The 12,874-nt window shown below is 40.8% G+C and overlaps 1 protein-coding gene across 3 annotated transcripts in view; it reads right to left on the reverse strand.

Moving 5' to 3' along the window:
• Positions 1-12,874, reverse strand: part of LOC120716416 (protein FAM184A-like) — a 71,663-nt gene that overhangs the window by 11,576 nt on the left and 47,213 nt on the right. For all 3 annotated transcript variants that reach the window (XM_040003989.1, XM_040004024.1, XM_040004094.1), the window contains exons 15-19: positions 6,233-6,347; positions 4,981-5,078; positions 1,948-2,101; positions 1,259-1,386; positions 949-1,133 (exon numbers count right to left, since the gene is read on the reverse strand). In XM_040003989.1, coding sequence (XP_039859923.1) covers positions 949-1,133; positions 1,259-1,386; positions 1,948-2,101; positions 4,981-5,078; positions 6,233-6,347 — 680 coding nt within the window. The remainder of the gene's footprint in view (positions 1-948; positions 1,134-1,258; positions 1,387-1,947; positions 2,102-4,980; positions 5,079-6,232; positions 6,348-12,874) is intronic.

A 12,874-nucleotide genomic window follows, 5' to 3' on the forward strand; every position in this document is an offset into this window, starting at 1 on the left:
CTGCTGAGTTTATGAGCCAATTTTGGATCTTATTAAATAAAAAATTAAGTCTGTTTTGTAAATCTTGATCATCCCATGTTCCAAAACGGAGGATTATCTGGGCTATGCTGATTGGCTAGCCACCCGTGATTGACAGTGAGGGTATAATATGCAGACAGACCAAGCCCTGCTCCAAACCAAGATGGCAATTAAATACCATGAATGACTTCATGGTAGCTACATCCATCTTTTATACTGCCTGTCGTAAAGCTGGAAGGCAACACTGATTCATTTTAAGTCAATACAAACTCTGCTGGCTTAGAACAGATAGGCTGGAGTTGTGGAAGCAGGCGTGTAAAACATGAAACTCTGAGCTGAGAGGTCCTTTACCCACTTTATCTAAAGCATGATGCTGATAACGCTGCGCTTGATTTAGAGCAAAACATGTTTAAAGTTCACCAGAAACTGATCAGAATACAGTATTAATATAAATAAATGCTTACACTGATAGATCTGGACATCCATAGACTTTGTTGTTTTACTGGGTATTATAGCTATGGCTTCAATAAACAAAGTACTGGTGTTTTAACTGAAATGGTCAGACAGAGCGACACTGGAAAAAAATTTACATATGTGAAAATGAAATAAAAAATATATTTTTAGACTGTGAAAAACACGTCTGATGTAAAGTGGCTTGAAAAAACTGCACTTATGAATAAACGTGACTGTTTTTCAGTAAATCCTCAGAAAAAGACTAAAAATACAGACGCAAGTTTAACATGATTTCACAAATGTGATGTCATCTTTACTTAAAAGGCAACTGTGAAACTCTAGTTTTATGCTGTGAATGCATATTTATAATTGGATGGTTGATGCAAAAATTTCACAAATATTATTTACTTAAATACTCTTATATGAGCAAGAGTATTTAAGGGTAATGGGAGGATAATGTCTGCTGAGCTACTGAACCTTATCTGATGGTTAGCTTCGCTGCGGACCCGCAGCACCTCTTTGCCCTTCAGCTCCAGCTCTCTGGTTAGCGTGTCGATGGTCTCGTTCAGAGAGTGAATCTCATGGTCCAGATCGGTGATACGGTTGCTACGGGAACACAGCTCCGCTTGCAGGTCTGAGATACGAATTAAGAGATCTTGTTCCTAGAGGATGCACATGAGACAGAATAGGCAGTTATTTGCTAGAAGGCTTTTAAACCTTGAGATCACTTAGGGCGAAACACTGAGAGACAAGAACAAAAACAGAACTAAACCACTGTCAGTGTTACCTGCTTTTGGCTGTGCTCCATGGCTTTCTCTAGCTCTCGTTTGGTGGCAGCGTGTTCTTTGAGGTGGATTTGCTTCAGATGCTCGATGGCTGTCGCGTGGAGGTGGTTCAGTTCTGCACGAAGAGAGGCTGCAGGAAAGAGACGCCACAGGTAATGTGAGGGATCATTCTTTATGTAGTTTATGTAGAAAAATGACAACAGTGCGAAGAAATTAAAGATATTCTCATGTTTTGTGACTCCTTTCCTACATCGTACTTTCACGAATTATTCTTTTAGTTGGTTTAATATTGGAGGCAACTACTGAGATCAATTTTATCACCTAGCACATGTTCACAGATCTCAGAAAGCTGATTTCACCATTAGTTAATTTCATCCTGGTTTCCTAAAGCGTCTTACGATTCAACCACCAAATGTTTCTTTCTTCTTCTATTCTTCTAAACAGCAATAGGCAGATAATGAAGGTGATTTTGTTGTAATCACTATGGACAAAAACATCATCACAGCAGGCCGAAACAGAACCAGAACGTCTCAGTAGGTAGAAACACAATCACCAAAGGGTGGGGAAAAAATCATTGCTGCAATTTAAAACCACGCCACAGAGCGAGGCTGGCAGTGTGGAAACAACCCCGATCGATAACTACAAACCTAGACGTGTCAAAGCCACGTTTACTATATCTATCGTCATTTACCCAGCTTTGCTTTCCCCTCGTCCTCCAATTCAAATCGCAGTGTCTGCAGCTCCTGGTCCGACTGCTGTCTGAGGATTTCTAAAGTCCTCCTGTGGGCCTCCTTCAAAGCGTGAACCTCCTCCCGCTGCTCCTGCTTTAGACGTTCCTCGAGGGCCTGGCAGACGGCACGGCGAGGGAGATTAAAGAGGATGGAGGGACGGAAAGGAAGGAGAAGAGAAAGGACGAAGATGACAAGACACAATATGTTACATGAAAAATATGGTTTTGAGAAAAGTGTAGTTTGGATGTCTGACTCAATATTTCCTTTTTATTTTTGGCTGAAAAGTAAAAGTGAAATGTTGTAAAAAGAAAGCCAGAAGACAAAGAGAGAAAATGAACAGTGTAATCGAACCACAGCTCCAAGCTGGTTTTGAGTTACAGACTGGCACAGGAAAAGTGACAATATTAAGAGCACACAAAGACTTTTGGAGACTGTCCCACTATGTACTGCATAAAAAAAGGAAGCTACTCAGCTTCAGGAAGCAGAACTGACAGCGAGATCCATCAACAGGCTGAAAATGACTATAGAGTGTAAGTATAAAATCACTGAGCTTTTTGACACATCCTCTCAGTGCCACATAACGAAATTTTTTTTTTACCTCAACCATAATTTATATCGTTTGGCTCATTTTAATATTACTTAACAAGAAAATTGGTGAAATTAAAGTAAATGATCCAAATAAAATGGCTCAGAAAGCCGGGAATTTCCTCAGGGGTTTGATTGTGCTATGAATCTTCTACACTTCTTGACTCTGTGGCAGACATAAAAGGATCATTAAACAATATTAGAAAAGCTCAAAAACTTTTTTACTTGGTCTCAAGTAGTTTTGTTGACCAGCACTCGCTGAACTTCACAATGGATACTCTGCTACACGTAATCATTGCTGTGCTGTGGACTATATTGGAAATTCAAATTGCAGCACCTTCCACACTATAATTTCCTCTCTGGAAGAAATAACGTCAGACACTAGAAGCTCCCAGGACGACAAATCAAGTTGTGTACCTCTTATAAAGCACTATTTTAAGGACTTTTGCTGATCACAGACTGCTACATACATAAAAAAAAGTAGATAAGAACACAGGTGAAAAGAGAGGAACAGCAGCTGCAGATTTTTGTACTGAAAGTCACATTTTTACAGAACTATAAAAAGACACAGGATACAGCCAGAGGAGCACATGAACTAATTTGATGATTTAAAAGTAAAATGATAGGTCAACTCTTATTTTTGTCAGTCTTTTTCTTTCATTTTTTTTATAATGGTAATAGGCGTTTACTTGTGTATTACAAAGTTCGAGGGAAGTGACACTGTGGATATATCAGCTACTGAAGCACAATTCTCTACTCTCCTGCTGATAGACAGCTAAAGGACACTTTTATTCTTTAATTTAAGTTTAGCAGCAAGTTTTTAGTTTGTTGTCCTCCCTAATGGAGGGAGTGTGTACTCTGTCTGTTTGTCCACAGTTTTCAAAACAGCATTTTCAGATTTTCTGTGATGGTGATACCGATAACAGCAACATATTAGGCCTTGGGGGACATGATTACCTATGCTGGCTAAACATGAGCTTGACTGCTGTCCCTATGATGTTGCTATGATGTCACCATGATGACATAACGGGTTGACATCATCATGTTGTAATAAAACATCAGTGTTAATAAACCTGCCCTTTGATAGTTGCGCTCTCTGAGTGGTCTTGTTTCCACGTGTGGTTTCACGCTCTTGTATTGATGGATTTAGTCAAAAACATTTCTTCAAGAAATCTCAGTCAACATTACCTCAACACAAGGTCACTGCTTACTCTGCTGTTCAAGCAGCTAAATCAACCTATAAGCAGAGCTAGCTTTGGACAGAATACCAATCATGGTTCACATGCAGTGCTAACCTTTTCATAGTTTTATTGCTGCAGTTGTCACATGTGTTTTGGATGACTTGAAGAAAATACAGCCATTTTTTGTTTTTAATTTTCTGCTCAAATGTTGCCTTACAGTCATTTTTAATCACATAGGTAAAAAATACTGGCTAATAGTACTCATCAGCCTCCTAATAAATATACCTATGGTATTTGAAAGTCCTACGTGACGTCCTTGAGTCATCGCATTCACAAAAACTTGACCTCTGACCTTGCGGTACATCATCACACTGTTTTTGAGTTAACTATCAAATCCACTAACCCACACCAGTCGCAGCAGATGGCTGCCCCTGCCTGAGCTTGGTTCTGCTGGGGGTTTCTTCCTGTTAAAAGGGAGTTTTTCCTTCCCACTTTTGCCAAGTGCTTCTTCAAAGGGAGTTGTTTGATTGTTGAGGTTTTCTCTGTATTATTTTCTTTATCTTACAATATAAAGTGCCTTGAAGTGACTTGTGCTGGTCTATATAAATAAGACTGAGTTAAACTGAACATTTATTGATGCCAGACTCAGCTGAGGTGACAGATCAAACCAAACTGAAATCTCTGCAACACCAAACTCCAGCCTAGCCATACAGGATCCACCAACATACAGTGTTCTAGAGTCACGTTAATGCTACAGTACAAAGCAACAGTAAGTCTCTCAAATGCTGCATTCAGTAGTCAAAGGTTTTCTGTTTAAAACATATTTAAAATCACAGATTTGGTTAATTTAGTTAGGCATTTTTGCTACTAGAATTACTGCAGCACATTATTGCTTCAGTCACAGCACTTGTTAGTGAACGATGGTAGCATTTAGCAGCTGTTGTTGCTGCACTAGTGAGGCTGTCGAAACTGTCCTCGTCGCACTTTTATTATGTGTAGAAACAGATGAGTTCAAAGAAGACTGCAGTGAAGTCCACAGTGGAACAAGAAAGGCTACTGTAATGTATTTAGTAAAAGCCCCCGAGAAGTTAGTTAGAACTTGCTCTACTTTTCTTTTCAGAGAGAACAAAAGGCAGGTAGTGTCGTGCAACTATGTGACAAATCCCAAGACAACCGATGCAAACCTACATGCTTGCAAATATGTGTGTGTGTGTGTGTGTGTCGTACTCTTATCTGGTGCTGCCTGGCTTCCTCCATGGTGCTGAGGGCACAGCAGTGAGCCTCCTGTAATCGATGCTCTCTCCTCTGATGTTCTCTCTGCATCTCTGCAAACACAGAGATATCAACGTGTACACTGAGATGCATCAACAGCAGACGTGTTTCCATTCTGTTTGACACGATAAGGCAATATGACAATCTGAGCCAGTCGCACAGCGGCAGGAGACGCGCCGCTGAACAGAAGGTGACAACAAAATATTTACACACTCGATGCTCGGACTATTTGTATTAAATATTTAGGTTACATTTCAGAATTTTATTTATTCTTCACAACAAAATAAAAAATCGGTTTCAGCAGTGGTACAGTGCAATGCAGCATGATTTGTCTCGACATGCTGACGATCTCATGCTAGTGAACATCCTGGGCTGTGAATTCAGTTATTTCCCTCATGGATGTTTTGAAGCAGTGATTCCCAAAAGTTTTTAAGGGAGCAGTGGCCCCCTTCATGGCTGCTTGGCTGCAATAATAACAGAAATTCAGCTTGAAATTAGTAGTATGCACAGTTACATATTTATATCAATGTAGTTATATAAATATGGAATTAAAACAGGAAATAGGAGGTGGTATTACTTTATTTTGACCTAAATTTACTTCCCCTGTATTAAAGTTTATGTCCCAGTTAGCCTTACCACTTTGCATATGACTAGGTAGCATTAGCAATTTATAGCCAACATCCTGTGTGGTTTATTTATTTTTAAGACATTTTTCGAGGAATACATCACATTCTCATGGATTCTGATTAGAGTGAAGATTTAAGATTGGGTGGCCCCAATGGATCTTCAGGTTTTTAAGTGGGCTGCAGCACTCTTGACTTTGGGGATGGCTGATTTAGAGGCACACAGGTTTCCCCTGATAAAACTTGTCAGACTGCAACTCGTCATCTAACAGCTCAAACTGGCTGTTACAGCTCCAGCCTTCCTTCTCTAAAAAATCTCTTGTTTTATAGTCGCATCAGTGACAAAAACTTTCAGACATTATCTTTCTTGTGGCTGCGTTCCGTTAAACCTGATTTTAAGGTTAAGGAAATAATATAGATGATATGAGTTGAAAAGATGCTGATCAGAAATAATGTGTAAAGGAGGTTAAAATCACATACAAATGCAAAATCGCTACTTTAAGAAAGTTATTTTAGGATGAAATGTTGAAACTCCAGCGGCAGCTTGTAGCCGCAGTCGCCACGTGGAGGAAGCGCGTGCATACCTTTGAGCTGTTGGCTCAGGAGCTCTCTCTCCTGGTTGAACTGAGACTGCAGCTGTTGGAGAGCTGACTGAGACTGAGACAGCTGCAGCTCCAGGGACTGTTTCAGCAGAGAGATCTGAGGAAAAAGGGACGTAAAGGGGGAAGTAGTAAAAATACGGTGTTTAGGTGTTTATAATGAGCAAAGGTTTATTCAAAAAAAAAAAAGAAAAAAGTAACAAGACAGAACAAATTAGATTAAAAGCAAATGTTAACAGGTCATCGTGCCCACATCCGATAGAAGCAGTAATTACAGGCCGAACTTGAACTGCAGGGACAACACTGTGTCTCTCTCCAGGTGGTTCTCTATCTCCAACTGTGCGGCGACATCACATTTAATTTACAAGCAAGACATACCTCCAGGAAAGAAGCAACTCACTTAACAGAGCACACACATTTAATTAAAAAACTCTCTCTTTTGCTCCACTATATTTTTTCCAATGCATCGCTCTTAACCAGGGAGAGAGCCTAGGTTTTTCCCGCTTTTTCTAACAACCACTCCCTGGTGGTGATATTGACACACAGATGTAATAAAACCACTTCAGGGCTGCGGATGAAGATTTCTCCACTCGTGTCAATGAGCTGACAGCCCGTCACGACGACGAGTGACAGCGCGCACGGCCCAATAACAAAAGCCAACAAGCGTAAGCCCCATCAGAGCACGCCAAAGTGTTTTGTTTCGAGGAGATACTGCAGCTATCAGAGGCCTAACTGCCGGTGAGTGGCAGAACTCTCTCAGCCAGACGCCTCCGGTCCTTCACATGCCACTCTTTCTCTGAGCCGCTGCAGTTAAATCCCCCGCAGGGTTTAGTGCTGAAGAAGTACCACATTAGCAAGTGTAAGGTAAGATGGATTTAAAAATGAGAGGATGAGGAGCAGGGCTGGGATGAAGTTTCTGAGGTTCTACATCGGATAAAAAAAAGATGGCCTGCACAGTTTATCCTCTCTGTCTACTCCAACTAATCATTTTTACATTTACAGCAAAATAATGGGATGTGTGAGATTAGCAATGTGGAAATACCTTAAGCGACCTTGTTTGCAAAAACATGCACCCAGCCCTCTGTGACTTAATTAAACACAATCCCAAGCGCACAAGTTTTGGCTCGCACAAGCTGGAGCCTCGGGCTAGGACCTTGTAATGAAAATATCTTAATGAAAACGAAGTCATTATAGATAACGACGGCACATCCGCCCAGGCGCACAATACCGCACGGGACCTGCGCTCACTTAAGGGCTTTCAGGAATGTCTTTTTCTACTTTAACAGCACATGTAGCTGCCACGTCCATCAAACATGAGAGGCTAAGGCAGCAAAGGCATAAATGGCTCCACTGAAACAGGTTAATCAAAAATTCAGGACATCAGGGGTGATTTTTAACTACATCTGCTAGTGTGTCTGCACAAAACAGTCAAAAGGGAAATCATTCAATTTTTTCATCCTGTTGAGTCTTGGCAATTCTCTAAAGTTAGTGAGTACAATTATTCAGCGCCAAATGTCGGTGGATTGCAGATTTTGCAGGCAACTGGGGTCTGTTTTTGTACCCTCACAATTCAAGCGCATAATCCTAGTTACTGTGGCTGCTGTAGGATAGCCACTGTAGCTTTTTTATGTTGTCACAATATATCATATTTGCTTCTTTTTATATCTTATTTTATTATATTTATTTACCATGCTTGTTCATTAACTAACTTGTAAAGACTTTGGATACTTTGTTGTTTTTAACTTTAGAATAGAAATAACACTGACATTGGCAATGAAACATGCCAAGAGAGATCAAAAACATTCAATTGAGACTGAATGCTATAAGAGATGCAGCCGGCCGGCATGTTTTTGCTCCTGTGGAAGGCTGTCAGTCCACTGTTTACCTCAGCTGTCAAGGCCGGGTGAGAAGCATCTATCTTTATTTACTCTGGAAGAGGCTATAAAACTTTGTGAAAGGAGTCCAATATGGAGTCAAAAAAGCTCAGTTGTGAATAATGACAGCAATACTGAGGTCCTTTTTGCCACTGTTAGCTGTTAGCCTCTGTTAGCAACTGTTGAAACTGTCTTTGTAATAGTTGCAACTTTTAAGGACTCAGGAACGTCATGACTGAACGCTGATACGATGTGAGAATGTAATCAAACTCTTTATCAGAGGGAAATTGTGATTTTTAGGACACTTGAGCCAAACATTACATATGTAACGTTAGCCCAGGGGTGGGCAATTCCAGGCCCCGAGGGCCGGTGTCCTGCAGGTTTTAGATCTCACCTTGGGTCAACATACCTGAATCACATGGTTAGTTCGTTACCAGGCCTCTGGAGAACTTCAGGACATGTTGAGGAGCTAATTTAGCCATTTAAATCAGCTGTGTTGGTTCAAGGACACATCTAAAACCTGCAGGGACACCGGCCCTCGAGGCCTGGAGTTGCCCACCCCTGCATTAGCTTGTAACTAGCTTTTATTGTTTAGCCATAACAGTTGTCAGCTGTCTGGAGATGGGCCAGTTGCTTGTCTAATCTGCAGACAATAAGTGATTGTGGCAGACTGGTATGGAAAGAACAAATGCATTAACCATGTTTTATTAGTCTGTTTACTCTGATGTAGCAGAAGAAAAGTAAATGCTTAAAATTAATGGCTGTACCTTTAAATCACAATTGATTTTCTGAAAAAATGGGAAATATTTTGATTGGATTTGGTATGCATCTTCATTTCCAGTTAATAAACAAAACTACCCTATCAATCACAGGGGTTTTCCTGGAAAAACAAACCCTTACTTTTAGACTAATTGTGCTGACAGTTGTAGCTGCCCCTCAAGACCCTCTCCTAGCCAGGAAAGGCCCTGCATCTACTTAAATTTTGATCTGTATTGAAATTTATTAAAATAATAAATTCAGCAATATGGCAGTTGTCCCACCATTAAATCCATCACACAGCAACCAAGAACAGAGTCCCACCATGCTCACTGCTCTGCTGTTCTGAGCAAACTGAGCATCTGGCAGGCTGGAGGGTCGGCGTATGAAGTATTAACACTGATCAAAAGAAATGCCGAAGAGCGGTAGTTGCTACTGGAATTACTTTTTGACTGAAAGAGAAATTGTACACACCATGAGGGTTGAATGTTGATGCAATTATGGGATTGGTGTTGTCTGAATGCACAATAACTTGAATTTGTAAGGATGATACAGAAGAGGTGCAGAGACACAGAGAAGCACTGACAGCCTTAAAACAACACCAGGAAAGTAACAAGAGACAATCTAAACGCGCTTCTAATATAATATCCCCTTCTCTGATAAATAAAGCGGAGAATTTATTATTCTTAGCGTTATTAATGGGTAATCGACCAATATACATCCATCATATTTCCGTTATCACTCTGACAGATGCTAGTTGTAATCATGGCTTATGTGTGAACAGTTTGAGATTTGTCCTTAAAATGCAACGTGATGTGTAATATCTGAGGGGACTGCGAGTTTCTCCTTGCATTGTGACTGATGAGTCTCTGAGCCCCCGGTAGGGCTGGTGTTTCTGCAGAGCTGTAAGTAGGTCAATACAGTGCAGATCACTGTAATAATACCTTCATGCTTTTGTCTTTATAGTGGCCCAGCTTGCATGTCTGCTGTTTTTTCTCATTAAGTAGTTAATCTTTGTGCAAGACTATGATTGAAAGTATTACGGGGATAAGCTAAAACATTCCTAACTGGGCTTTCAAATTAAATTTAAATATTTTGGGTTGAAAAGGATCTTTTAAGCATGAATTAAACTACTTGGGAATGTTTTTTTCAGGTGATGTTCATGTAGCCTTTGAAAGCATGGTCTTGGATTTTGAAAATTATGCTTATCTGCACTTCACTTTAATGCTGTACTGGTGCCCCCAGCCATATCAAACTCAGAGCAATGACTGGCATCAATTCAATTCCAGAAGTTCTCTGGGTGAAATCCTCTACCTCTGGTTGGTGGCCAATACCATCTACCAGAGGTCCGAGGAGAATGGCCAAACTGCTTTAAACTGACAGGGAGGCAACCACTTATAGTAAATAATCACTTGTAACAAGTGAGTCTGCAGAAGAGCATCTCTACATGCAAATGTTAAAGCAGAAGACCACACTGGATGCCGCTCCTGCCAGCTAATAACAGGAAACTGAGATTATAATTCTCGAAAATTGGACAACAGAAGATTAGAAAACACTGCCTGCTTTGATAAATCTTGACTCCTGCTGCAACATTTAGATGGTAGGGTGTGAAACCGGTGTGTACAACATGAAAGCAGGGATCCATCCTGCCTTGTATCAATGATTTATGACCCTCGTGGTGCAATGGAGTAGAGAATATTTTCTTTACAGACTGTGGACTCGTCAGTACTAGGTAGGCATCATTTAATTGCCACAGCCTACCTGCGTATTTACCCAAAGCCCAAAGCTCAAAACTGTTTTTTTTGACATTCAGTTCACTGAACCCAAATGGGCTCCACAATCACCAGATCCCAATCTAATAGAGCACCTTTGTGATGAGGAACTCCGTGATGCTGTCGTGTGAATATGGACAAAAATCTCTGAAGAATTTATCCAGCACTTTGTTGAAATTATGCCGCGAGGAATGAATGCAGATATGAAATCAAAAGAGGTACTAGCAAAGCACATTTAAAGAGATTCCGGTAGGTGTATATACACTTAATAATATCTGTGGATTACAGTATTACATATACACACATTAGTCATCTTTTCTGTTGCTTCTAAACCAACCCCCCCCCCCCCCCCCCCCCCCCACACACACACAGCCCTGTGAGGGCAAAAAAAAAGACACACATACAGAGACTCACATATAGTACACATACAGTGTGAGCTCCTTAGATATCTGATCTGTGATATTGTTTGAAGTTTATTTTTAGCCGCTCGGCACTATAACTTTAAAATGCTTCTTTTTATACTGTGACCCACATTTACATGATTCCTAATCTGGCATCTATAATCTGCAGATGCTGCAGATAAGAAATGATGCTCCCTAAAGAGCCCACTATGAAATTCCATCTTAATTATTACAGCCACATCAATGAGGACTCCTTCCTTTCATCTTAAAATGATACCATATCTATAGCTGAAACAAATAGGTAGCAATCATTTATTTGAATATTTGGTGATTCTTTTGAAAACTGCCACTTTAGCTTGCACATTTTTTTCAATTAAGCAAATAAATATTTACATTTTAGTCTGCAGAACAAACGATTTCTGGAGTAATTAAGAAACTCCAACACAGTAGCTATATCAAAGGTCAAAGGTCCATTGCAGAGCCGCCGACCACAAACAGATGTCTCAAAACCAAAGGACAAGTTTTCTTTGGTAAACGAAAATATTTTATGAAGAAGAACAAAACTTTGTGTGAAACAGAATCTCTTGTATCTTGTGTTGGAGTTAAAGTCAGATCACTCTTTAACTTTGTCTTGTTTTGCCGTGAGCTGCTTTTGTCACGGTTTTGGTTGGGGGCGTCTGAAAAGTTGCCAAGCTGGCACTGGTGACTCCAGCTTGTCAGAAAATGTTTATCTGGAACCACCAGCGTCTTGGCAAACTCAGGACGAGCCTCTTTGAGGTTTCAGTTGTGACTCAGCTCTGAATTACCCAGAGGCAGTATGCTCTGCAGGAACGGCTACATGAGTCTAAGCAGACGAGCGTCTGAGATCCCAAACCAGCGTCAAACGGCTCGCTCTGTTCCTACAGTGCTTTCATTCTGACCCTAGCAGCTAACTTCAGTCCTCATAAGATAAAATCTCCCGAACTGTAGCTACTGGAACATCTGAAGGAGCATTAATTTCAAAGGCTTTCTTTAAAGAACCTATTTAAAGGCTGCAAATACATAGCATGCATACAGGGAGTGCAGAATTATTAGGCAAATGAGTATTTTGTCCACATCATCCTCTTCATGCATGTTGTCTTACTCCAAGCTGTATAGGCTCGAAAGCCTACTACCAATTAAGCATATTAGATGATGTGCATCTCTGTAATGAGAAGGGGTGTGGTCTAATGACATCAACACCCTATATCAGGTGTGCATAATTATTAGGCAACGTCCTTTCCTTTGGCAAAATGGGTCAAAAGAAGGACTTGACAGGCTCAGAAAAGTCAAAAATAGTGAGATATCTTGCAGAGGGATGCAGCAGTCTCAAAATTGCAAAGCTTCTGAAGCGTGATCATCGAACAATCAAGCGTTTCATTCAAAATAGTCAACAGGGTCGCAAGAAGCGTGTGGAAAAACCAAGGCGCAAAATAACTGCCCATGAACTGAGAAAAGTCAAGCGTGCAGCTGCCAAGATGCCACTTGCCACCAGTTTGGCCATATTTCAGAGCTGCAACATCACTGGAGTGCCCAAAAGCACAAGGTGTGCAATACTCAGAGACATGGCCAAGGTAAGAAAGGCTGAAAGACGACCACCACTAAACAAGACACACAAGCTGAAACGTCAAGACTGGGCCAAGAAATATCTCAAGACTGAATTTTCTAAGGTTTTATGGACTGATGAAATGAGAGTGAGTCTTGATGGGCCAGATGGATGGGCCCGTGGCTGGATTGGTATAGGGCAGAGAGCTCCAGTCCGACTCAGACGCCAGCAAGGTGGAGGTGGAGTACTGGTTTGGGCTG

Source organism: Simochromis diagramma, unplaced genomic scaffold (genome assembly GCF_900408965.1).
Source record: "Simochromis diagramma unplaced genomic scaffold, fSimDia1.1 OVJJ01000381.1, whole genome shotgun sequence".
Taxonomy (NCBI): Eukaryota; Metazoa; Chordata; class Actinopteri; order Cichliformes; family Cichlidae; genus Simochromis; species Simochromis diagramma.